The sequence below is a fragment of the Choloepus didactylus genome, chromosome 1 (assembly GCF_015220235.1).
Source record: "Choloepus didactylus isolate mChoDid1 chromosome 1, mChoDid1.pri, whole genome shotgun sequence".
In the NCBI taxonomy this organism is placed as follows: domain Eukaryota; kingdom Metazoa; phylum Chordata; class Mammalia; order Pilosa; family Megalonychidae; genus Choloepus; species Choloepus didactylus.
In genome coordinates this window covers 113,650,521-113,675,279 of record NC_051307.1, presented here as the reverse complement: position 1 = coordinate 113,675,279, position 24,759 = coordinate 113,650,521, and the positions used below count along the sequence as shown (strand labels likewise).

Below are 24,759 nucleotides of genomic sequence, written 5' to 3'. Positions count from 1 at the left end.
AAGAAAAGAATCCTGAAAGCTGCAAGAGAGAAGCAATGCATCATGTACAAGGGAGCCTCAGTAAGATTAAAGGCCAATTACGCATCAGAAACCCTGGAGGCAAGAAGGCAGCAGATGACATTCAAAGTGCTGAAAGAAAAATAATTGCCAACCAAGATTCTATATCCAGTGAAACTGTCATTCAGAAATGAAGGAGAGCAACTAAAAAAATCAAATAACTAGGGATAAACTTAAGCAAGGATGTAAAGGACATGTATTCAGAAAACTACAAAGCACTGCTAAAAGAAATCAAAAAACTAAATAAATGGAAGAACGTACTGTGTTCATGGCTTGAAGACTAAACATTGTTAAGACGTCAGTTCTACCCAAATTGATTTACAGATTCAATGCAATCCCAATCAAAATTCCCACAATCTACTTTGCACAACTGGAAAAGCCAACTACCAAATTTATTTGGAAGGGTAAGCCAAAAACATCTTGTAAAAGAAAAATGAAGTTGGGAGGACTCTCACTTCCTGACTTTAAAGCATATTACAAAGCTATAATGATTAAAAAAAAAAAAAAAAGCATGATATTGGCAAAAAGATAGACATATTAACCAATGGAATCAAATTGAGAGTTCAAAAATAGACACACACACCTATGGTCAACTGATTTTTGACAAAGCTGCCAAGTCCACCCAACTGGAAAAACCAGTCTTTTCAACAAATGGGAGAACTGGATATCCATATTCAAAAGAATGAAAGAGGAGCCCTATCTCACAATCTATACAAAAACTAACTCAAAATGGATCAAAGACCTAAAAATAAAAGCCAGAAACATAAAACTCTTAGAAGAAAACGCAGGGAAGCATCTTCAAGATCTTGTGGTAGGAGGTGGTTTCATAGGCCTTACACACACCTAAAGCACAAGCAACAAAAGAAAAAAAATATATTGGACATCCTCAAATACTTTTGTGCTTCAAAGGAGTTTGTCAAGAGAGTGAAAAGGCAGCTGTGCTCATTTGGATATATTACTCCTGCCAAAAGCCATATTCTTTGATGCAATCTTGTGGGGGCAGATGTATTAGTGATTCGACTGGAATCCTTTGAGTGTCTCCATGGAGATGTGACTCAATCAACTGTGAGTGAAACATTCGATTGGATAATTTCCATGGAGGTGTTACCCTGCCCATTCAGGGTGGGTGTTAATTGGATCACTGGAGTCGAATGAAGGAATTCACAGACAGAAGGACCTCAGAGCAACTGAGAGTGACATTTTGAAGAAGAGCTGTAGCTGTGAGACACATTTTGAAGATGGCCATTGGAAGCTGGCACTGACATTTTGGAGAAAGCCACTTTGAAACCAGAACTCTGGAGCAGATGCCAGTCACGTGCCCTCCCAGCTAACAGAGGTTTTCCGGATGCCATCAGGCATCCTTCAGTGAAGGTACAAGATTGCTGATGCTTTACCTTGGACACTTTATGGCCTTAAGACTGTAGCTTTGTAACCAAATAAACCCCCTTTATAAAAGCCAATCCATTTCTGGTGTTTGGCAAAATGGCAGCATTAGCAAACCAGAACAGCAGCCTACTCAATGGGAGAAAACATTTGGAATCCACATATCCGGTAACGGTTTACTATACAGGACATATAAAGAGATCCTACCACTCAGCAATAAAAAGACAAACAACCCAATTAAAAAATGGGCAAAACTCATGAATAGACATTTTTCCAAAGATGATATACAAATGGCTAAAAAGTACTAAAAGTACATGAAAAGTTGTTCAACATCACTAGCTATTAAGGAAAAACGAAAACTACAATGAGATATCATTTCACGCCTACTAGAATGGCCACTATTTCAAAAGGCAGAAAACTGCAAGTGTTGGCGAGGATGTGGAGAAAAAGGAACACATATTCACTGTTGCTGGGAATACAGAATGGTGCAGCTGCTGTGGAAGGCAGTTTGGTGGTTCCTCAGGAAGCTAAGCATAGAACTGCCATATGATCTTGCAATCCTGCTACCAGGTATATATTCAGGAGAAGTGAAAGGAGGAACATGAATAGACATTTGCACACTGATGTACACAGCAGCATTTTGCCAAAAGATGGAAATAACCCAGATGTCCATCAACCAATGAATGGATAAACAAAATATGGTATATATATATATGAGGGAATATTATTCAGTTGTAAGAAGAAATGAAGTCATGACACATGTGACTACATGGATGAGCCTTGAGGACATTATGTTGAGTGAAATAAGACACAAAAGCACAAATATTGTATGACCTCACTAAATAGGAACTAAATATAACTAGCAAACTCAAGTTGTTAATATCTAGAACACAGATCACCAGAAGATAGAATGAGGGCAGAGAATAGGGAGTTGATGAATTTGTGCAGAATATGTAATAAGGTTGATTTAAGTGTCTAGAAATGGAAAGAAGTGTTAGGAGCACAGTATAGTGAGCATAACTAACAGCAATGATATATGAGTGTGATAGTGGCTGAAAGGAAAAGTTTAGGGTTGTGTATGTCACTAGAAGGAAAGCCAGAAGACAAAACATGGAACTGTATAATACAGTGAACCCTCTTCAGGGTGAAAATGTTCTAGAATTGATTGTGGTGATGCATGTACAACTTTGTGAATATACTAGAATACAGTGATTGTACACTTTAGATGGATTGCACATTATGTGAATTTATCTCAATAAAACTGCTTAAAAAAAAAAAAAGTCAAGATTAAAACATTCCCAGATAAGTGAAAACTGAGGGCATTCATGACCATTACACCAGCCCTACAAGCAATGTGAAAGGGAGTTCTTCATATTGACAGGAAAGGTTACTAGATAATGCCCTAAAACTGTTTGAAGAAATAAAGATTTCCAGTACAGGAAAATATAAATGCTAGTACAATAGTATTCCAGATTTGTATATCCACTTTTTACTTTCTATAGGATCCAAAAGCAAAGGCATAAAAAGTAATGACAGGATCAAGATGGCAGAGTGAGACATTCTGGGCCTCTGATGACACCACAGAAGCTTTGAACAACCAGCAAGAATTGCCAGAAACATCTTTCTAAAAGCTCCAGTTAAAATCTGCAATAACACAGCAAACAGTGAATCAAGAAAAAGGCCGCTTTCAAAAATTTAAAAGTGGTAGGATCGTGAGGTGCCCTGGTTGGCTTCTCTCCCAAACACTCACTGGCTTGGAGTGGAGCTGGCCTGGATGCCCCGTGCAGATCCCACAGGGAGGTTCCACAGGGAGAGAGTAACCCTCGTGCACATACTGGGATCAACTACGTCTGGCCCAAGCTCTCTGGTGGTAGCCTGAGGGACTCGCAGTCCCATGATTGCCCTGTGTGTAAAAAGCAGCTCACTGAGCTCTCCTAAAGAATGCTGTGGGACAGTCAAGTCATACTGCCTGGGGCAAGGGATTGCTGGCTGCAGGCCATACAGTACAGAATCCAACTGTGAGGAAACTTTCTTAGGAAGAGGGGATATTCTTGTATGTGTAAACATGGGAATTCCTAGGGCCACAAGCACATGACCAAAACAAGAAGCATATGTAGGAAAAATGAGGGAGACTCCTATGCTGTGGCCTGGAGCTATTTTGCAAATTCATTTTATGGATAAGCTGAAGGAGAGCACTGACACAGGTCAGTCTTCAAAAACTGGGAAATGTGTTTTCTTTTTTTCCTTATTTTTATTTTATATTAGCTCCTAGCATTAAAGGAAAGCTCTGTCATAATACTAGCTGAATACAGCTTAAGGAACAGATGCCTCAAAGTCTTAAGTCCAGCAATAACACACCAAAATAACAAAATGTCCAGGTTTCAACATAAGATTACAAAACATACAAAGAAACAGGAAGTGATGGCCAAAGCAAAAGAGAAGATTAAAGCCTAAGAAATCATCAATGAGAAGGATCAGACCTAGGACATTCCAGACAGAAATGGTCCTAAATATGCTCAAAGGAAAACATGGACAAGGAACTAAAGGAAATCAAGAAAATGATGGATGAACACAAAGAGAATATCAAAATATGAAAAGGAACCAAACACAGCTGAAGACTACAGTAACAGAAATTTAAAATTCCCTGGAGGGGGAGTGTTCAACAGCAGACTGGAGTAGGCAGAAGAAATCAGTGAACCTGAAGACAAGACAACTGAAATCATGCAGTCTGAGGAGAAGTAAGAAAGAATGAAGAAAAGTGAATAGAGTTTGAGGAACGTCTGGGACACCCCCAAGTGTGCCAAATAAAGGCATTGTGGGAGCCCCAGAAGAAGAAAAAGAGAAAGGGACAGACAGAATATTCAAAGAAAAAATGGGCAAAAACTTCCCAAATTTAACAAAAGACTTGAATATATATACCTCCAAGACACTCAGCCATCTCCAAACAGCATAAACCCAGACAGGCCCACCCTGCGCCGTGTAATAATCAAACAGTTGAATGCCAAAGAAAAGAGAGAATTCTGAAAGCTGCCAGAGAGAGCAACGTGTCACATATAGGGGATCCTCAAAAAGATTAAATACCAATTTCTCATCAAAAATCATGGATGCAAGAAGGTAATGGGAAGACATTTAAAGTTCTGAAAGCAAAAAACAACTGACCAAGAACTCTGTATCCAGCATAACTGTCTTTCAAAAATGAGGGAAGAGTTAAGACATTTACAGATAAATAAAAACTAAGGGATTTTGTCTCTACTAGACTGGCCCTACAAGAAATGTTAAAAGGAGTTCTGCATGTTGAAACGAAAGGACACCAGACAACTGACTGTATCCACATGATGAAATAATGATCTCCACTAAAGATGATATGGGCAAATATAAAAGTCAGTACTATTGCATTGTTTATTGTAACTCCATTTTTTACTTCCTACAGTATGTTAAAGGCAAATACAGAAATCAGTGGTTTGGACTCTTATAAATATTTAATTTGTGACAAGAACTACATAAAGGGATGGAGGGGTAAAGGAACATAGTTTATGTATGCTATTGAAATTGTTATGTTGGTATCAAAGGAAACAAGATTGTCACAGATTGTGGATGTTTAAATAAGCCCCAAGGTAACCACAAAGAAAATACCAAAGAACATGCAAACAGTTACAGAAAGTAGAACGCAAGTTACCAGGGATGGGGGGCTGAGGCAATGGGAAGTTAATGCAAAATGAGCACAGGGTTTCTGTTTGGGGTCAAGGGAAAGTTATAATAATGGATGGTGGTGAGGGTACTACAACACTGTGAATGTGATTAATTCCACTGAACAGTATGCTTGGGAAGAGTTGGGATGGGAAGATTTATGTTGTATGTATGTTTCCACAATTAAAAAAGAAAGAAAGAAAAAGTAAAGAGATAACAACTAAATGAAATACATGATACTGGATGAGATCTAAGAATGGAGGAGAAAAGACTCAAAAGAACACTATTGGGACACGAGAAAAAACTGAAATATAGAATGTAAGCTTTATATCAATGTTAAATTTTTGAACTTGATAACTATATGTAAAATGGTTACATAAGTGAATATCCTTGTTCTTAGGAAATGTACATGGAAGTATTTTGTGGTCAAGGAATATGATGTGTGCAACCCTCTGTCAAATGTTCAGAAGATAGATACATACATACATACATACATAGAAAGATAGATAGATACTAGACAAAGAGACAATAGAATTATAAGGCAAAGTTGGTAAGAGATTAAAATTTGTGGATATGGTTATCTGGGTGTGTGGGGACACACTGGAGTTCTCTATATAGAATTTGTATTCATTTTGTAACTGTCCTGTAAGTTTGAAAGTATTTCAAAATAAGTTAAAAAAAAGTATAACCTACCTATTTATATTTTGCTCAATACCTACATGTTACAGTAATATGAATTCAATGCTTATCTGTCCTTTCTCTGTAGTTTTTCACTTGGCTGGTGAAGTTTGTTCTCTGGTAATTTTTATAAAGTGTTTATGAGAACTACATTCCTTGAGTTTCTTGGATGTTTAAAAATGTTGGTCTGTTGTTTTATACTACAATTTCTTTGAAAAATTTCCAGGACTTTCTTTGTTCTCTTCAAACATGAATACCACTTTAAAGAAATTTAAGACAAGCCTAATAATTCTCCCTATATAAATAACATGAAAATTTCCCCTGGATGTTCAAAAGATTTTTTTATCAACTCTGAAGTACATTAATCTTGCCAATATATATCTGATGTTACCCCACTTTTCCTGGGACACACTGTGCCTTTTGAATTTGTTGAGTTAAGACTTCTATTTCTGGAGAATTTTCTTGCGTTTTACCTTTAAATATTTTTTCTGCACTTTCTATTCTTTTCTTAGGAACTCTAAGTACGTGTATGTTGGACAATCTCTGTTTACTATAAATACCAATCTCTTTTTTTTAAAATTCTATGTTCCTTTCCATTTTATCAGCTCACTTTTCTTAAAACTGGCCTACTGTTTGTTTGTTTGTTTTCAACAATATTTACTGTCTCTTATTGCTGCTCCCAATTTGGTCTTCATTTCTGTGATGGTTTTATATTTCTTTTTTATCTTCCTCCTGAGTTCTACTAGCTCACGTTTCACCTCACTATATTGTCTAGCCATATTTTACCAACATTGATTAGGTTCCTTAAATTCATGGTAATAACTCTGGTTAAGACTTCCATCTCCTCAGCATCAAGAATTTTCTAGTGCATATCCTTCATTTGTCTCTTGTTTTCCTGCTCTTTGTCTCTTTTCTTGTAACATCTTTGTATAGATCCTACACATGTTCCTTTTTGCTTATGCCTCACTTTGAAATTAGATGAGTCCTTCTGAAATAGCTATTTGCAAGAGGTTCATATTGGGGAGGGACACAGCAGTATTCCAAATTATCAGGGATTCTCCCTACTTCGTGATGAAATTCTTCATTTATATTAGAAACTTTTCCTGGCCAAAAGAAGTAGGCAATTTCCAGGCTACTCACAATTCAAAGTCTCTCTCCTCTAACCTGCTAATCACGAAAAGACTTCCTAAAAGTTAGCATATCTGTATCATTTCATTTTAAGCTCTGCCTTCCCTGATATTCTTCAGTGTCAACTAAATAAGGGGAAGCACGTGTTTCCCTTCTTCCAAGCAAAAGACTGTTTGTGTTGGCCCTTAGGGAGTGCTGCAGGCATCTCTTCAGAGTCTTCCCATACCCTGTTGCACCACTGCATTTGACTGTTTCTCATCCTATTAAGGGTTAAATTCTATATGTCTTTTAGTTTTGTTAAATATGGAGCTTGCTTTTGTTTCCTATGCTTCCTACTGTTTTGAGTTCATCTCCAGGAATAAAAGATGCCAGACATGTCTTTATTCTGCCACCTTAAAACCAAAAGTGCCATAATAATTTTTAACGTTTTTCTGCAATTTAATGTTGTTTTATTACACATCAGTATTTTCACACTATATTACAATGTGATAGTATCTGCTTCATAATATTGCACCCAAATCAAACTATAATTCCAGGTGTGGGCATAAGAATGAATTATATTTATCTTTTAGAAAGGATATGTGTATTTGTATGTGTGTGTGTGTGTGTGTGTGTGTGTATAAAACATCAACAATAATATTAACTGTTTAGAAATGCAGAAGGCATTATTAGTCTACACAGATATTTAATATACATAGGCTGGTAAACCAAAGCAATTTTGTACACTGATGATACTAAATAAATGTGTTAGGGTTTCAAAATGAGAAGTTAGCTCTTACCTGGATGTGATTTCGCAGCTGTTCTGCTTCCTGCCTCAACTGTTCCAGTTCACTCATCTTTTCAATTTGTTTACCTCAGGAATAACAAGTGAAAACAACTGTTCAAAAAGAGAGAGAGAGAAACTTTTAACTTTCCATTTTCATATTAATCTACTTTGAAAATATTGACATAAAACTCCTTTTTGTCCTTTACCAACTTAAATGAGACAATTATTAATGGAACTTAAAGTGGCTTAGTAAATACGGATCTACATTATTTATTATTTACTGAAGGGTTTTATGGAAGAGAAATCTTGAGTTGTAGTATTCAAGACTGAATTACACAGAATTAGTATCAGAATGCAGTCCAGTGAGAAATACTTTATGATAGTACAGATGACACCAACAGCCATCCCTACTTAAGATGTCTAATAGGCACCTCAAACTTAATGCTTCAAAATTGAATTTCACTCCACCCCAAGTCTTCCCCATCTCAGTAAATGGCAATTCTATCCTTCCAACTGCTTAGGCCAAAAACTTGGTAGTCATCTTTAACTTCTCTATTTATCGCATACTCTACATCCAATCCATCAGCAAAATTGGTGGGACATGACTCCCAGGGGTGAAAATCTCCCTGGCAATGCAGGACATGAATCCCAGGATGGAGTCTGGACCCGGCATCGTGGGACTGAGAACACCTTTTTGACCAAAAGGGGAAAGAGAAATGAAACAAAGTTTCAGGGGCTGAGAGATTTCAAATGGAGTCAAGAGGTCATTCTGGAAGTTATTCTTATGCATTATATAGCTACCCCTTTTTAGTTTTTAGTGTGTTAGAAGAGCTAGAAGGAAATACCTGAAACTGCTGAACTGCAACCCAGTAGCCTTTATTCTTGTGTATAACTATACAGATTACATGATGTGACCATGTGACTGTGAAAACCTTGTGGCTCACACTCCCTTTATCCAGTGTATGAACAAATGAGTAGAAAAATGGGGACAAAAAAGTAAATGAATAATTGTGTGGGGGATGGGTTGTTTTGGGTGTTCTTTTTTTTATTTTTATTTTTTTTGGAGTAATGAATATGTTCAAAAATTGATCACAGTGATGAAAGCACAACTGTATGATGATACTGTGAACAACTGATTGTAAACCATGACTAGGTATGTGACTATATCTCAATAAAATTGCAAGGAAAAAAACAAAACTATTATCTACCCTTAGAAAAAAAACAAAAAATAAAAATTTTTAAAAAAGCTATCCAGGATCTAATCAATTCTGATTATCTCCACTTCTAATACCATTAGTTCAAGTCACCATCATTTTTCACCTTTTCTCCTTTCTACTGCCCTTGACCACTCTCCAATCTATTCTAAATACAACAACTAGTGAACCTTTTACAACACAAGTCACTCTTCTGCTTTAAATCCTCCAATGGTTTTCCACTATACTAGGGATAAAACCAGTCTTCATCTTCATCTACAGAGCCCTATACAATCTCTACCATTCCCTACACCTCTGACCTTGTTGTCTACCAGTCTTTCTCTCACCCTGCTGCAGCCACTCAAATAAATGCTTTCTTGATGTCACTTGAAAACACAAAGCATATTCTATCCTCCGTGTCTTTGCATAGGCTCTTCCCTCACCTGGAACATTCCTGTCCCTAATACTTTCACGGCTTGCTCCCTTACTTCTCAAATGCTATCTTCTCAGAGAAGCATTTGCTGATAGCAATTGGCTGAGAAGCATTCACTGACAGCACAAAGGCACCCAAGGATTCTCACTCTGCAGGTTCCTTACTCTCTCTTATTTTCCTACTATAACACAACACCACCTAGCATATATTTCCTTAATTATTGCCTGTATCTTTCTAATAAATATATGCTCCTAGAAGCAGAGTACTTGTCTGTTTTATTCTTTGCTATATTCCTAGGAATATACTAAATTACTATTACTATTACTATTTATATTACTATAGTATTTATAATACTATAATAAATATACTATTACTAAAAAAGAAACCAACCCAAGATAGCTTCAGAAATAAAGGAATATTCATTCTAAGGATTTATGATGCCTCCAAGGGCAGTAGGAAATTACTACCTTGGGAAGCGACCAGAAACTGGCAGTTGTACCTTCTCATCTGTCCTTTAAATTTTTATCTTTATATCTGCTTTACTTTTCCCTTTCTATAGAATGACTTTTTCTGCACTGCTAAGCACAGACTGAGGTATACATCTCCTCAGGTCAAGATTATAGCCCAAAGTAACTGTCCCAACTCCAAATTCACATGAGAGAGAATGTTTTCATGAGAGAATTTGGTTCTCTCTTAATGGTGTTTATCCTTAGTTCAAATCAGCTGTTAACAAATCTTTATTCTTTCAGGTAAACTTTGCATTTGTTTTGTCAAATTAAAAAATTAATCCACTGGGATTTTGATGGCAATGACACTAAACCATAAAACAGTTTGAGAAGAAGTGACAATGCTCTAATATTCTAACTAATTGTTTCCAATTTAATATTGTGGTATATCTCTCCACTTATCTAAATTTCAGCAAATGTTGGTTAATTCCTTCTTACATCTTAACCATTTCTTGATAAGTTTAAATTATTTAACAATTTACTATGTTTCTCAGAAAGTATCAGACTGGTTAGATTACACCCAGTCTAGAATATCATTCTGCCAAATTGAAGGTTGGCAGCATAAAAATTCTTTAAAATTCACACACCCAATTGCCCTTGCTGGACCATACTTGGAACAAAGTCCTAGAAACCTTAACTGGTTTTGATGTCTCTTCATTTTCTGGGTTCCTGAAAATCCTGGGTAAGGAGGGCTGGTTTAGGTCCCTCCTGTTGAGCTCCTAATGTACTAGAAAGGAGCATCAAGAGGAACTAAAGGGTTGTAGAACTTTTAAGGGCAATCAAAACCATCTCACCCATCCCCCTACTGCCATCCCCCTCAAAAGCCACACCTTCATAGAAGTGGCCCTCAAAAGCAGTTAGCAACAGAGATACTCTGGATAGACTATGCATCCGTACTAAATTAATGAGATTTTCCAACCTGGGTGTCCAAAAGGATAGAGGTAGCATGAACAGAAATGGCAAACAAAGAATAGCAGTTCCCTCACCACCTCCACACTGCAGATGGCAGGCTGTTGAGAGAGCAAGACACTACAGGCCCTGAACATTCCTGCACATTGTTGCTAGATATTCCAAAAATGCAAGGCCCTAATCAATTTTATCTGGTCCATCTTTCTCAGGGTTGTGTTTGCAGTAAGCAACCTTGAAAGATGAGACAAAGCCCCCAAGACAAAGAAGAGGCTTGTTTCTGCTCATTATAAAAGCGGTAAATCCCCCAGGCTCAGTGTTTCTAGGCTGTGATACAAACCCAGTGCATGCACAGCACCCCTCCGGGCCTACGGTGTCACCTCTGTGGGACCTGGAGTACATGGGGAACCAATGAAAACCAGTATCATGCTCATGCTACCTGCCTGCTGCAATAAAGGATTCTGCTTCTGACCCAGGAGTCCTGTCAGCAGTAACGGGCTAATCTATTAGCTTGTAAGAAGGGTAAAATCCCAGATTCTTTGCAGTCCTGACGGACAAGATTCATAAGAAAGAAGATGAGGGTTCTAATGTGGAAAATGGTGAGTTTGTGGCACTTTCCCTTGTATACAGACTAGATTCCAGGTCAGCACTTCATCGACACTTTCGCAAGTACCCTAGTGTTCCCTGCCTGTCTTGTCACACCCCAAAGACAAAACCATAATCTTGGATGAAACCACCACCTGCTTTCTTTCAGCCAGCACTCAAGTGGCCAAGCATTGACTGTGAAAGTAAAAGAACAGAATATGTTAGCTCTGCTACAAATTCGTATCATTGATCTCAACTAGGCCCTCAAAACTACCTGGCAACCCTATAGTTTTTTTCTCACCACTTCTACTCTTAGTATCCATACATCAGTTCTTTTCTACTCTTTTCAAGCTTTTGACTTTCTCACAACTCCTGTTGCAGCAGATGACCTTGTCTACAACTTCACAGAGAGAGTAGAAGCCATCAGATACGAATTATTTCAATTTCCCACTTCTAGATAATGCAAACCTACACATACATGACTGGCTCATCATATTCTCCTCCTGTCTTCCTCCTATTTGGGCCAATTCTTCCCCTATAATTTGAATTCTATCTACTCCCACCTTTTCAGTAATGTGACACTTCTGATTATCCCTTTCTTCTAGTATATTCAGTCTCTCACTTTTGGTCTACTTTGTTCTCAACTTTATTACAAAAATTTTCAAACACTGGAAAAAAGTAGAGAAATTAGTATAATGAACATCCATAATATCCATCACATAGGTTTTAACAATGGCTAACATTTTGCTATACATGCTTTATCATTTTGTTTTTGCTGAAGTATTTTAAAGTCAATTACAGACATTAAGTCATTTTACCCCTAAATACCTTAATATATATTTCTAAAGATATCAGAACGTTTTTTCTACCAAACCACAATATCATTATCATACCTCCCAAAATTAACAATTCTACAATATCTAATGTGTAGTCCATTTTCAAAATTTTCCAAACTATTCCAAAATTGTTTTTTAACATCTGATTTAGTCAATTCAGAAGCCAATTAAGTACCACATATTAATTTGGTTATGTTTTTTAAGTCTCTCCATCTAGAAGTGTCCACCTCCTCTTCCTCCCTCCCTTCCCCATGATTCTGAGTTACTGGAGAGACTGAGCCACTTATCCTGTAGAATGTTCCACATTCTGCTTACTTCATCATGGTATTCTTTAACTTGTTTCTCTTTTTCCTATACTGTCAGTAAACTGGAAGGAAGCTACATCTACAGGCTAGATCACTTTCAGGTTCAATATGTCTGGCAAGAATATTCTAGGTGATTCAGTGGACTTCCTACTGTAGTATACTAGAATGAACTTAATGTTTGGTTGTTCCACTATTAGTGAAGTTAAGATTGATCAGCATGCTCAGTTGTTAGGAGCCTGATCTGTCCATTATAAAGTTGTATTTCCCCCACTTTCATCCAGTAAATATTCTATGGGGAGCCTTTCACATTCAAGTGGATCCTTTCCATCAGCAGCTAAACATGCCTAAGTCTGCCCCTTAAAAAAAAAAAGACAAAATTCATTGTCTCCACCTTCTACCACCACTTACAGTCCATTTTTCTCCTTCCTTTCATAAGAACTTTTAAAAAGAGTTGCCTACAGATGACCCCAGTCCCTCAAATGGAATTGTGAATTCTCAAACATCATTCAAGTCCAGCAGACCTTGGCTAAGTTTAAGCAGCTTAGCTTGATAGTGTGACACAAAAGGGAAGGGCAAGGGACTGACTGATAAATGTTTCTAAGCTGCAAAATCAGAACATTTGTGATCCTTCTGCCAGACAACCACAAACTTTCTTTGGCTGTCTGAAAAGAAATGTCAGAACTATCTTTTCCCCCTTTTCTTTCTGCTGCTGAAAAGAGGAACTAATTTTTCACTCTATTAAAAAAAAAAAAAAACATTACTTTTATCACTTAGCAGAGAGAACATTTTGATTACACACCTTCTGTGTTGATCTTTTCTTCAGACCCAACCACTGTTAGATTACTGAGCATAATAATAAACAGTGTATCCAGCACAGACTAGTAAATTATAAACTATACCCAGACAGCCTAGAGGCTGACTAGGGTAAAATGAGGCAATACGATATCCCCAGTGAAACTAATGGAAGTCTTAGCAAATTATGTTTTGAAGGGGAGAATCCAAAGCCAATCTGTACACTGATATAATTTGTGTATATATAAAATGATTATAAATGATCTAAACTCTTGGGAATGATATGGTTGCAACATATATAGTTAAACAGTTACCTCAAAATATACACCTAGACTTCAAGTTGACCAAGATGGCAGTGTAAGATGCTCTAGGATGCTGTTCCCCTACAGAATCTTTGAAACTAGCAAAAACTGGCAGACCCACTTCCCTCAAAACTCCAAAAACAGTTAAAAGGTTGCAGTAACTGGGCCAGTGCCAAATAAAGAAAACAGTTTAAAATAGCAAAGCAGGTTCATGGCACCCTTGCCAGTCCTTCTTCCATCCCTCCCTAGCACAGTGCTGAGCCAGCTGGGCTCCTATTGTGGGTTCCATCCCTGTTCTGGACAACCCCTGCGCACATACTGGGGTAATTATATGTAAATACCTATCTATTATGTGACAGCACAAAAGACTGACCCAGAAACTTCCTCTGGGATCCCAGAACTTGCCCTGCAGGTAAGAAGCAGCTTCCTGACAGCTAAAGCAGGATAAGAAACAAATAAAAGAGGCCTGGAGCAAAGCATGACTGGCTCTAAGACTTACAACATAGCACAAGGGAGGGTGAGAAACTCCCCAGAGGGTACAGGGGCCATTCAGATGCCTATAAATGGAGGAATGCCTAAGGCCATGAGTGAACACAAGCTCAAGACAAGGCATAGGCTCAGAAAAGATATTGACAACCCTGAACATTTACCTTGGGCTGATCTTCTCAATAGGAGGGCTAAATTCTGAAGGAGAGGGGCAGCCAATGCAGGGTCAACTTGTAAAGACTGAGAAAGGTTTGTTTGTTGTCCCTCCCCCACCCACTGGTTTGTTTATTTTGCTATGGCCTGGAACTCAATGAAGTCCCTGTCATATCACTAGCTGGATACAAACTTAAGGAATAGATAGCTCAGGAACTAAATCCCAGAGTTAAGCTACTAAAATATTAAAATAGACAGTGTGCAACAAAAGATTACAAGACAACTAAAGAAACAAGAAACGATGGCCCATCAAAAGGAATAAGATAAAAATTCATCAACAAACACAACCAGACTTTAAACATACCAGACTAAAACTTAAAAGAAAAAAAATCTCCACCATGCTCAAAGAGATACAGGAAAATACAGAGGAAGAACCAAAGGATATCAGGAAAACATGACTGCACAATATGAGAATCTCAATAAAGAGAGAGAAATTTTAAAAGGGAACAAAAAAGAATTTCTGGAATTGAAGAAAACAATAACTTAAAAATTCCCTAGAGGGTTTTAACAGCAGATTGGAGCTTTCAGAAGGACAAATCAGTGAACTCAACATCAAAACAACAGACATGATTCAGGGTGAGGAGCAGAAAGAAAAATGAAAAAAAAAAAAAAAATGAACAGAACCTAAGAGACCTGTGGGACATCATCAAGTGTACAATATATGCATTATGAGAGTCACATAGGGAGGAGAAAGAGAGAAAAGGGCAGAAGAAATATTAAAAGAAATAATGGCCCAAAACTTCACAAATTAAACAAAAGATATGAATATACACATTCAAGAAGCCCAATGAACCTCAAACAGGATAAACTCAAAGAGAAGCACACCCAGACATACAGTAAACAAACTGTTGAATGCCAAGGTCAAGGAGAGAGTCCTGAAAGCTGCAATGTGTTATGTACAAGGGAGCCCAAATAAAATTAAGTGCCAATTTTTCATTAGAAAACATGAAGGCAAGGAGGAAGCAAGATGAAATATTTCATGTGCTGAAAGAACTGCTTGCTAACCAAATGAGGGCAAATCAATATAGATGCAAAATTTCTCAACAAAATACTTGCAAAGGGTTTTATTCCAGGTATGCAAGGGTGGTTCAACACAAGGAAATCAATTAATGTAATACAAGACATTAACAATCCAAAGGGAAAAGCCACATGACCATCTTGACTGAAGGAGAAAAGCCACTGGACAAAATTCAGCATCCTTTCTTGATAAAAACACTTCAAAAGGTAAGAATTGAAGGAAACTTGCTCAACATGATAAAGTACATATATGAAAAACCCACAGCTAACATCCACACTCAATGGTGAGAGACTGAAAGCCTTCCCTCTAAGATCAGGAACAAGACAAGGATGCCCACTGTCACCACTGTGCTATAAGTTCTAGCTAGAGTAATCAGGCAAGAAAAAGAAATAAAAGACATCCAAATTGGAAAAGAAGAAATAAAATTCACTATTTGCAGATGACATTATCCTATATTTGGAAAATCTGAGAAAACTATGACAAAGCTACTTGAGCTAATAAACAAATTCAGCAAAGTGGTGGGACACAAGATCAACACACAAAATCAGTAGTATTTCTATACATTAGTAATGAACTGAGGAGGTAATTAAGAAAAAAATTCCATTCATGATAGCAACTGAAAGAATAAAGTATCTAGGAATGAACCTAACCAAGGATATGAAGGACCTGTACATAGAAAACTACAAAAACATTGTGAAAAGAAATCAAAGAAGACCTAAATAGGTGGAAACATTTTGTTTTCATGGATAGGAAGGCTAAACGTCGTTAAGATGTCAATTCTACCCCAACTGATCTACAGATTCAATGCAATACTAATCAAAATTCCAGCAACCTGCTTTGCAAAAATTGGAAAAGTTAGTTATCTAATTTATTTGGAAAGGAAAGGGGCCTCATATAGCCAAAAACATCCTGAAAAAGAATGACTTGGGAGGACTCACACTTCCTGACTTTAAAGCCACAGTGATCAAAACAACATGGTAATGGAATGTTTTGGATGTTCTTTTTTATTCTAATTTTTATTTTATTTTCTGAAGTAATGAAAATGTTCAAAGACTGATTGTGGTGATCAATGCACAACTACGAACAACTGATTATACACTTTGAAAGATTGCATGTTATGTGAATATATCTCAATAAAATTGCATTTTAAAAAAACAGCATGGTATTGGCATAAAGATACGCATATTGATCAATGGAATCAAATTGAGAGTTCAGAAATAGACCCTCACATCTATGGACAACCAATTTCTACACAAGGCCCCCAAAACCACTAACTGGGACAGAATAATCACCTCAATAAGTGGTGTTGGGAGAACTGGATATCCATATCTGAAGGAATAAAAAAGGACCTTAAATAACACACTATAAAAAATTAACTCAAAGTGGATCAAAGACCTAAATATAAGGGCCAGTACCATAAAGCTCCTAGAAGAAAATATAGGGAAGCATCTCCAAGAACTAGTGATAGGAGTTTCTTAGAATTACAAAGTACAAGCAACAAAAGAAAAAAGATAAATGGGACCTCCTCAAGATTGATTATTTCTGTGCTTCAAAGGACTTTGTCAAAAGGTTGAAAAGCAGCCAACTCAATGGGAGAAAATATTTGGTAACCACATATCTGATAAGAGTTTGATAGCCAGTAATACATAAAGAAATCCTACAACTCAACAATAAAAAGACAACCCAATTAAAAAATTGGCAAGAGACATGAATAGACATTTCTCCAAAGAAGAAATACAAATAGCCAAAAATCACATGAAAAGATGCTCAACATTATTAGCCATTAGGAACATGTAAATCAAAACCACAATGAGATACCATTTCTATCCACTAGAATGGCTACTAGTAAAAAAAAGAAAGAAACAGAAAATAACTGTTGGAGAGGATAGGAACACTCATTCACTTTTGGTGGGAATGTAAAATGGTGCAGCCACTGTGGAAGACAGTTTTGTGGTTTCTCAAAGTTAAGTATAAAATTGCCATATGGCTGGGCAATCCCACTTCCGCATATATACCCAAAAGGAAGGAGAGTAGGGAACTCAAACAGATATTTGCACACCGACGTTCACAGTGACATGATTCACAAATGCCAAAAGACAGAAGCAACTTAACTGCTCATTAACAAAATGTGCCAAATGCATACACTGGAATATTATTCAGCTGTAAAAAGGAATGAAGTTCTGATTCATGCAACAATATAAATGATTCTTGAAGATACCATCTTAAGTGCAATCAGTCAGACACAAAAGACCAAAGACTGTATATACTGGTTTGGATATATTATGTTCCCCAGAAAAGCCATGTTCTTTAATGCAATGTTGTGGGGGCAGACTTAAGTAGTCTTGATTAGATGGGACTTTTTGATTGAGTGTTTCCATGGAGATGTGACTCACCCAATTGTGGGTGATACCCTTGATTGGGTTATTTCCATGGAGGTGTGGACCCCACCCATTCAGTGGGGGTCTTGATTTTTTCACTGGACTACTTAAGAGAGCTCAGGAGCTAACACACGTACTGATGCTTGGAGACTCTTGGGAGATGCAGAAAGAAGGATGTTTGGAGATGCTGTGCCGGTTTGAATGCATTTTGTCCCCCAAACGCCATTATCTTTGATGTAGTCTTGTGGGACAGACTTTTGGTGCTGATTAGATTTGCTTGGAATGTGCCCCACCCAGCTGTGGGAGGTGATTCTGGTGGGATACTCCCATGGAGGTGTGGCCCCACCCATTCGGGGTGGGCCTTGATCAGTGAAGCCATATAAATGAGCTGGCTCAAGGAGAGGAAACGGAGTGCAGCTGTGAGTGACATTTTGAAGAGGAGCAAGCTTGCTAGAGAGGAATGTCCTGGGAGAAAGCCATTCTGAAACCAGAACTTTGGAGCAGACGCCAGCCACATGACTTCCCAGCTAACAGAGGTTTTCCGGATGCCATCTGCCATCCTCCAGTGAAGGTACCTGATTACTGATGTGTTACCTTGGACACTTTATTGCCTTAAGACTGTAACTGTATAGCCAAATAAACCCCCTTTTTATAAAAGCCAATCCATCTCTGGTGTTTTGCATTCTGCAGCATTAGCAAACTAGAACAGATGCTAAGCTAAGATGTGAAGCCCAGAGTTTGCCCTGGAGAAATTAAGAGAGGACCCCAGATGCTCAGAGAGAAACAACCTGGGAGAAAGAAGCAAGGGCATAAGGAGCTGAGAGAATGGTGCTAAGACAGAAGCCCAGAAACATTTTGGAGAAAGCCATTTTCAAGCCAGAACTCAGGAGCAAAGGACCAGCAGACACCAGCCATGTTAACTTCCCAGCTGACAGAGGTGTTCTGGACCCCATCAACCTTTCCTCAGTGAAGTTAACCTCTTGTTGATGCCTTAGTTTGGACACTTTTATGGCCTTAGAACTATAAATTTGTAACCTAATAAATCCCCTTTATAAAAGTCAATCCATTTCCGGTATTTTACATAATGGCAGCTTTAGCAAACTGCGCTTACCTAGGTAAGAATGGAGTAAAGGTAGATAGAAACAAAGGAAGAGTCAAATGAAGGACACAATTATGTAAACAGCTTCTCTACCCTAAAAAAAGGGGTGCGGGAGCCCAGCTCAAGTGGCTGCCCTCCCCCAGAGAATTCAGACTCCAGGGCCTGGGGGAAAAAAAAACAGAAACAGCTCAAGCTTGGCTTCTGACACCCTCAGCCCCTGGCAGAGACAAGGTCTGCTGAGAATTAAAGGCATCACACCTCTTTACACCAGTGGGGAGCTGTGGAATAACAAGCACCACCTGCTGGGCAAGATAGGAAAAGCACAGGGTCTAGAGGCCTCACAGGAAAGTCCGGCAATCTGCTGGGTCTCATCCTCAGGGAAACTTGATACCAATTACACCCTCCACCTGGGACCTGAGCCTGCCTGGTCTGGGAAAATCTGATTGGGGTAATGAAGGAAATCAGATGCCTAGACAACAGAAACCTACAACCTACACTAAAAAAAGCAAAGTTATGGCCCAGTCAAAGGAATAAATTTACACTTAAACTGAGATACAGGAATTTAAACAATACCAAATCAATTAAAAAAGTTTAGGGAAGATAAGGCAAAAGAGATGAGGCGTATAATGAAAACACTGGGGGTACATAACAAAGAAATCAAAAGTTTGAAAAAACACTGGCAGAATCTACAAAAATGAAAGGCACAACACAAGAGATGAAAGACACAATGGAAACATACAACAGCAGATCTCAAGAGGCAGAAGAAAACACTCAGGAACTGGAGAACAAGACACCTGAAATCCTACACACAGAAGAACAGATAGGGAAAAGAATGGAAAAATATGAGCAATGTCTCCGGGAATTTAACGACAAAGTGAAACACAGGAATGAACATGTCACTGGTGTGCCAGAAAGAGAAGAGAAGGGAAAAGGGGCAGAAGCAATAATAGAGAAAATAATCAACAAAAATTTCCCATCTCTTATAAGACATAAAATTACAGATCCAAGAAGTGCAGCATAACCCAAACAGAATAAATCTGAATAGGCCTACACCAAGACACGTAATAATCAGATTATCAAACGTCAATGATAAAGAGACAATCCTGAAAGCAACAAGAGAAAAGTGATCCATCACATACAAAGGAAGCTTGATAAGGCCATGTGAGGATTTCTCAATAGAAACCATGGAGGCAAGACACTGAAAGAGAGAAACCACCAACCAAGAATCCTATACCCATTAAAACTGTCCTTCAAATATGAGGGAGAGCTTAAAATATTCTCTGACAGACAATGACAGAGTTTGTGAACAAGATACCTGTTCTACAGGAAACACTAAAGGAAGCACTGCAGACAGAAAGGAAAAGACAGGAGTGAGAGGTTTGGAACACAATTTTGGGAGACAGTAACACAGCAATGTAAGTACACTGAACAAAGATGAATGTGAGTATGGTTGAAAGAGAAAGGTTAGGAGCATGTGGGACACCATAACGAAAGATGAAAGATGAAGACCGGGACTGTATAACTCACTGAAACCTATGGTGCTCAATGATTGTGATAAAAGGCATAAATATGTTTTTACATGAGGGAGAAAAAATGAATGCCAACATTACAAGGTGTTAAAAATAGGGTGGGATTGGGGGGAAAATACAACCAATACAAACTAGAGACTATCATTAACAGAAACACTGTACTATGCTTCCTTTAACATAACAAAGGCAATATACTAAAGCTAAATGCATATGGCAGGGGACACAGGGGAAAGTATGGGACTCCTAGGATTGGTGATGTTGCCTGACTCTTTATTATACTTTAGTTTAATGTCATCTTTCCTTCTGTTGCTTTCTAGCTGTCATGTTTCTTTTCTCCTCTTTCTTTTTTCCTTTTTCTTTTGTCTCTCTACCTTCTTTGGCTCTTCCTCCTTCTTTGTGGAAGAAACAGAGATGTCCTTATATAGATAGTGACAATGGTGCTGAATACAGAAATACATGACTATACAGGGAACCAACGATTGTTTACTTAGGATGGAATGTATGGTGTGTGAACAAAACCCTCTTTAAAAAAATGGGTTGATGAAGAAACCTTGAGGACACTACATTGAGTGAAATAAGACAGACACATAAGGACTAATATTGCAGGGTCTCACTGATAAGAACTAATTATAATATGTAAACTCATAGACATGAAATATAAGTTACCTGGATAGAGAACGAGGCTAAAGAATGGGGAGCGGTTGCTTACTATGAGCAAGAATGTTCAACTAGGGTGAACTTAAATGCTTGGAAATGGACAGAGGTGATGGTAGCACATTGTGAGCATAACTAACAGTGCTGAATTGTGTGTGAAGGTGGTGGAAAGGGTAAGCTCAGAGACACTTATGTCACCAGAAGGAAAGCTGGAGGTTAAAAGATGGGAACGTATAAAACAGTGAATCTTGTGGTGGACAATGTCTGTGATTAACTATACAAATATTAGAAATCTCTTTCATGAACTAGAACAAATGTATGACACTATAACTAGAAGTTAATAATAGAGGGGCATATAGGGAAAAAATATATACCTATTGTAAACTATATACTACAGTTAGTAGTATTTTAACATTCTTTCATCAACAGTAACAAATGTACTATACCAAAACTATGAATCAATAATGGAGGGGGGGATGATTAGGGGTATGGAAGAATTTGAATTTCCTTTTTTGATCTTTATTTCTTTTCTGGAGTAATGAAAATATTCTAAAAATTGAAAAAAAAATTAACTGTGGTGATGGAGGCATGGCTGTATGATAGTGCCATGGGAAACTGATTGTACACTTTGTATCTCTGGATGGTTGTATGGTATGTGAACAATCTCGATAAAAACTAAAAAAGAAAAAAAGCCAATCCATTTCTGGTATTTTGCATAATGGGCAGCATTACCAAATTTGAACAGGGGAGATGATTTCAGTGTTCTTTATTACTTTTATTTTTTATTCTTATTCTTTCTGGTGTAAGGAAAATGTTAAAAATAGACTGGGGTGATGAATGCAAAACTATATGATGGTACTGTGAACAGTTGATTGTACACCATGGATGACTGTATGGTATGTGAATATATCAATAAAACTGCATTTAATTAAAAAAAAAGCAAATGGCAGAATTTACGGGAATGAAAAGCACAACAGAAGAGATGAAAAAAACAATGGAGACTTACACCACCAGATTTGAAGAGATAGAAAAAGGATACGTGAACTAGAAGACAGGACATCTGAAATCCTACACACAAAGGATCAGAAAGAGAAAAGAATGGAAAAATATGAGCAGGGTCTTAGGGAACTGAACAACAACATGAAGTGCATGAATATACATGTTATGGGTGTCCCAGAAGGAGAAGAGAAGGGAAAAGGGTCAGAAAGAATAATAGAAGAAATAATCACTGAAAATTCCCCAACTCATGAAAGACATAAAATTGCAGATCAAGAAGTGCAGCATACCCCAAAGAGAATAGATCCCAATACACCTACCCCAAGACACTTATTGATCAGACTGTCCAATGTCGAAGACAGAGAATTCTGAAAGCAGCAAGAGAAAATCGATCCATCACATACAAGGGAAGCTTGATAAGACTATATACAGATTTCTCTGCAGAAACCATGGAGGCGAGAAGGCAGTGGTGTGATATATTTAAGATACAGGAAGAGAAAAACTGCCAACCAAGAATTCTATATCCGCCAAGACTGTCTTTCAAAAATGAGGGAGAGATTAAAATATTTTCAGATAAACAGGCACTGAAAGAGTCTGCACTTCAAGAAATACTAAAGGGAGTGCTACAGTCTGATAGGAAAAGACAGGAGAAAGAAGTTTGGAGAAGAAGGTAGAAATGAAGACTATCAGGAAGGTTAAAGGGAGAGAGAAAAAATAAGATGTATAAAAACCAAAAGACAAAATGGTAGAAAAAAGTACTGCCCTTAGAGTAATAATACTAAATGTTAACAGATTAAACTCCCAAATAAAAAGACACAGACTGACAGAAAAGATTAGAAAACAAGACCCAGAGACTTCCAGGAAGATGGCGGAATAGGTGAAGTAGAATGGGCTTCTCCTTCATGAAAGTAACTAAAAAGGGGCAGGAGGACACCACGGACCATGGTTTTGGGGTGTGACCAGCTACAGAGGGTCCCCCAAGATACATGGAGGGGACACTAACAAAAACAGAGAGACAGCGGCTCAAGGAAAGGGTTAGTTCATTCTAGTCTGAATTGCCCCACCCCCCAGGCCAGCAGCAGTAAAACTGCCCTGGGGTAAGGGAGTGAGCAGTGCCTCTCCATTCCCATGCACCTACCTCACAGTTTGCTGGGGGGTGATTCTCCACAGTCAGACAGCGGGAAGGTTCCATGAGGAAACCCATGGGCAGCCTTTGCTCTCCCCCAATGGAAGTCCAGGGGAGTGCAACCACAAGAAGTGGGGGAGGGGCACCATACAGGCGATCAGAAGCCACTCCCTTAGTAAACTGGAACATATCCATTCCAGACTGTTGTACAGTGTGTGATTCGTCACTGAAAATCCTGAAAAGGCTGTTTCATACAGTTTCTGGCTCTTTACCAGCTGCCCAGAGGAGTAACTAAATTCCACACCTCATCACTCCATCAACTTTCCGTGCCCCTCTCCCCCAGCTTTCTTTTGATTGCAGTTTGCATAGAACAGTTTCTCCCCTCCTCACACTTTCAGTCTCTTTGTGTCACAGAGTCTAAGATGAGTCTTTTAATCCATTTTACCAGTCTGTATCCTTTAATTGGGGAGTTTAATCCATTCATATTGAAAGCTATTACTGTGAAGGAAGTTCTTGAACAAGGCATCTTATCCTTTGGTTTTCAGTTGTTAGATCTATTTTTCCCCCTGTCTTTTTTTCCGTTAAGTTACCCTTATTAATATTTTTCTGTTCTGTGCTTTTCTCCAGACCTCTCTCTCTTTACTTTCTCAGCTGGTAGAGCTCCTGTGCCAGTTTGAATGTATTATGTCCCCCCAAATGCCATTATCTTTGATGTAATCTTGTGTGGGCAGACTATCAGTGTTAATTAGATTGTAATCCTTTGAGTGTTTCCATGGAGATGTGCCCCACTCTGGATAATTTCCATGGAGGTGTTGCCCCACCCATTCAGGGTGGGTCTAAATTAAATCACTGGAGCCATATAAATGAGCTGACAAACATAAGGAACTCAGTGCAGCTGTGAGTGACATTTTGAAGGGGAGCTACAGCCAAGAGGGACACTTTGAAGAAAGCACAGAAGCTACAGATGACAGACAGTTTGAAGACGGCTGTTGAAAGCAGACTCTTGCTCCAGATAAGCTAAGAGAGGACAAATGCCCAAGAGCAACTGAGGGTGACATTTGAAGAGGAGCTGCAGCCTAGAGAGGAACGTCCTGGGAGAAAGCTATTTTGAAACCAGAACTTGGAGCAGACACCAGTCACGTGCCTTCCCAGCTAACAGAGGTTTTCCTGATGCCATTGGCCATCCTCCAGTGAAGGTACCCGACTGCTGATATGTTACCTTGGACACTTTATGGCCTTAAGACTATAACTGTGTAACCAAAATAAACCCCCTTTATAAAAGCCAATCCATCTCTGGTGTTTTGCATTCTGGCAGCATTAGCAAACTAAAACAGTTCCCTTTGTATTTCTTGCAGGGAGGTCTCATGTTAACAAATTCTCTCAGCATTTGTTTATGAACATTTTAAACTATCCCTCAATTTTGAAGGAGAGTTTTGCTGGACAAAGCATTCTTGGCTGGCAATTTTTCTCTTTCAGAATCTTAAATATGTCATACCACTGCCTTCTTGCCTTCATGGTGCCTGATGCATCATCAGTACTTAGTCTTATGTTGTATGTGGTAAATCGCTTCTCTCCTGCTGCTTTCATTAGTTTCTCCTTCTCTTCAGCATTTGACAATTTAATTAGTGTACGTTTTGGAGAAGGTTTATTTAGATTTATTCTATTATTTATTCAAAGTTGGGCATCTTTGATTTGCATATTAT

General features: G+C 38.2%; 1 protein-coding gene across 1 annotated transcript in view; it reads right to left on the bottom strand.

Moving 5' to 3' along the window:
* GNB4 (G protein subunit beta 4) overlaps positions 1-24,759 on the bottom strand; it is a 110,700-nt gene that overhangs the window by 52,871 nt on the left and 33,070 nt on the right. The window contains exon 2 of the mRNA XM_037840136.1: positions 7,713-7,810. Coding sequence (XP_037696064.1) covers positions 7,713-7,769 — 57 coding nt within the window. The 5' untranslated portion in view covers positions 7,770-7,810. The remainder of the gene's footprint in view (positions 1-7,712; positions 7,811-24,759) is intronic.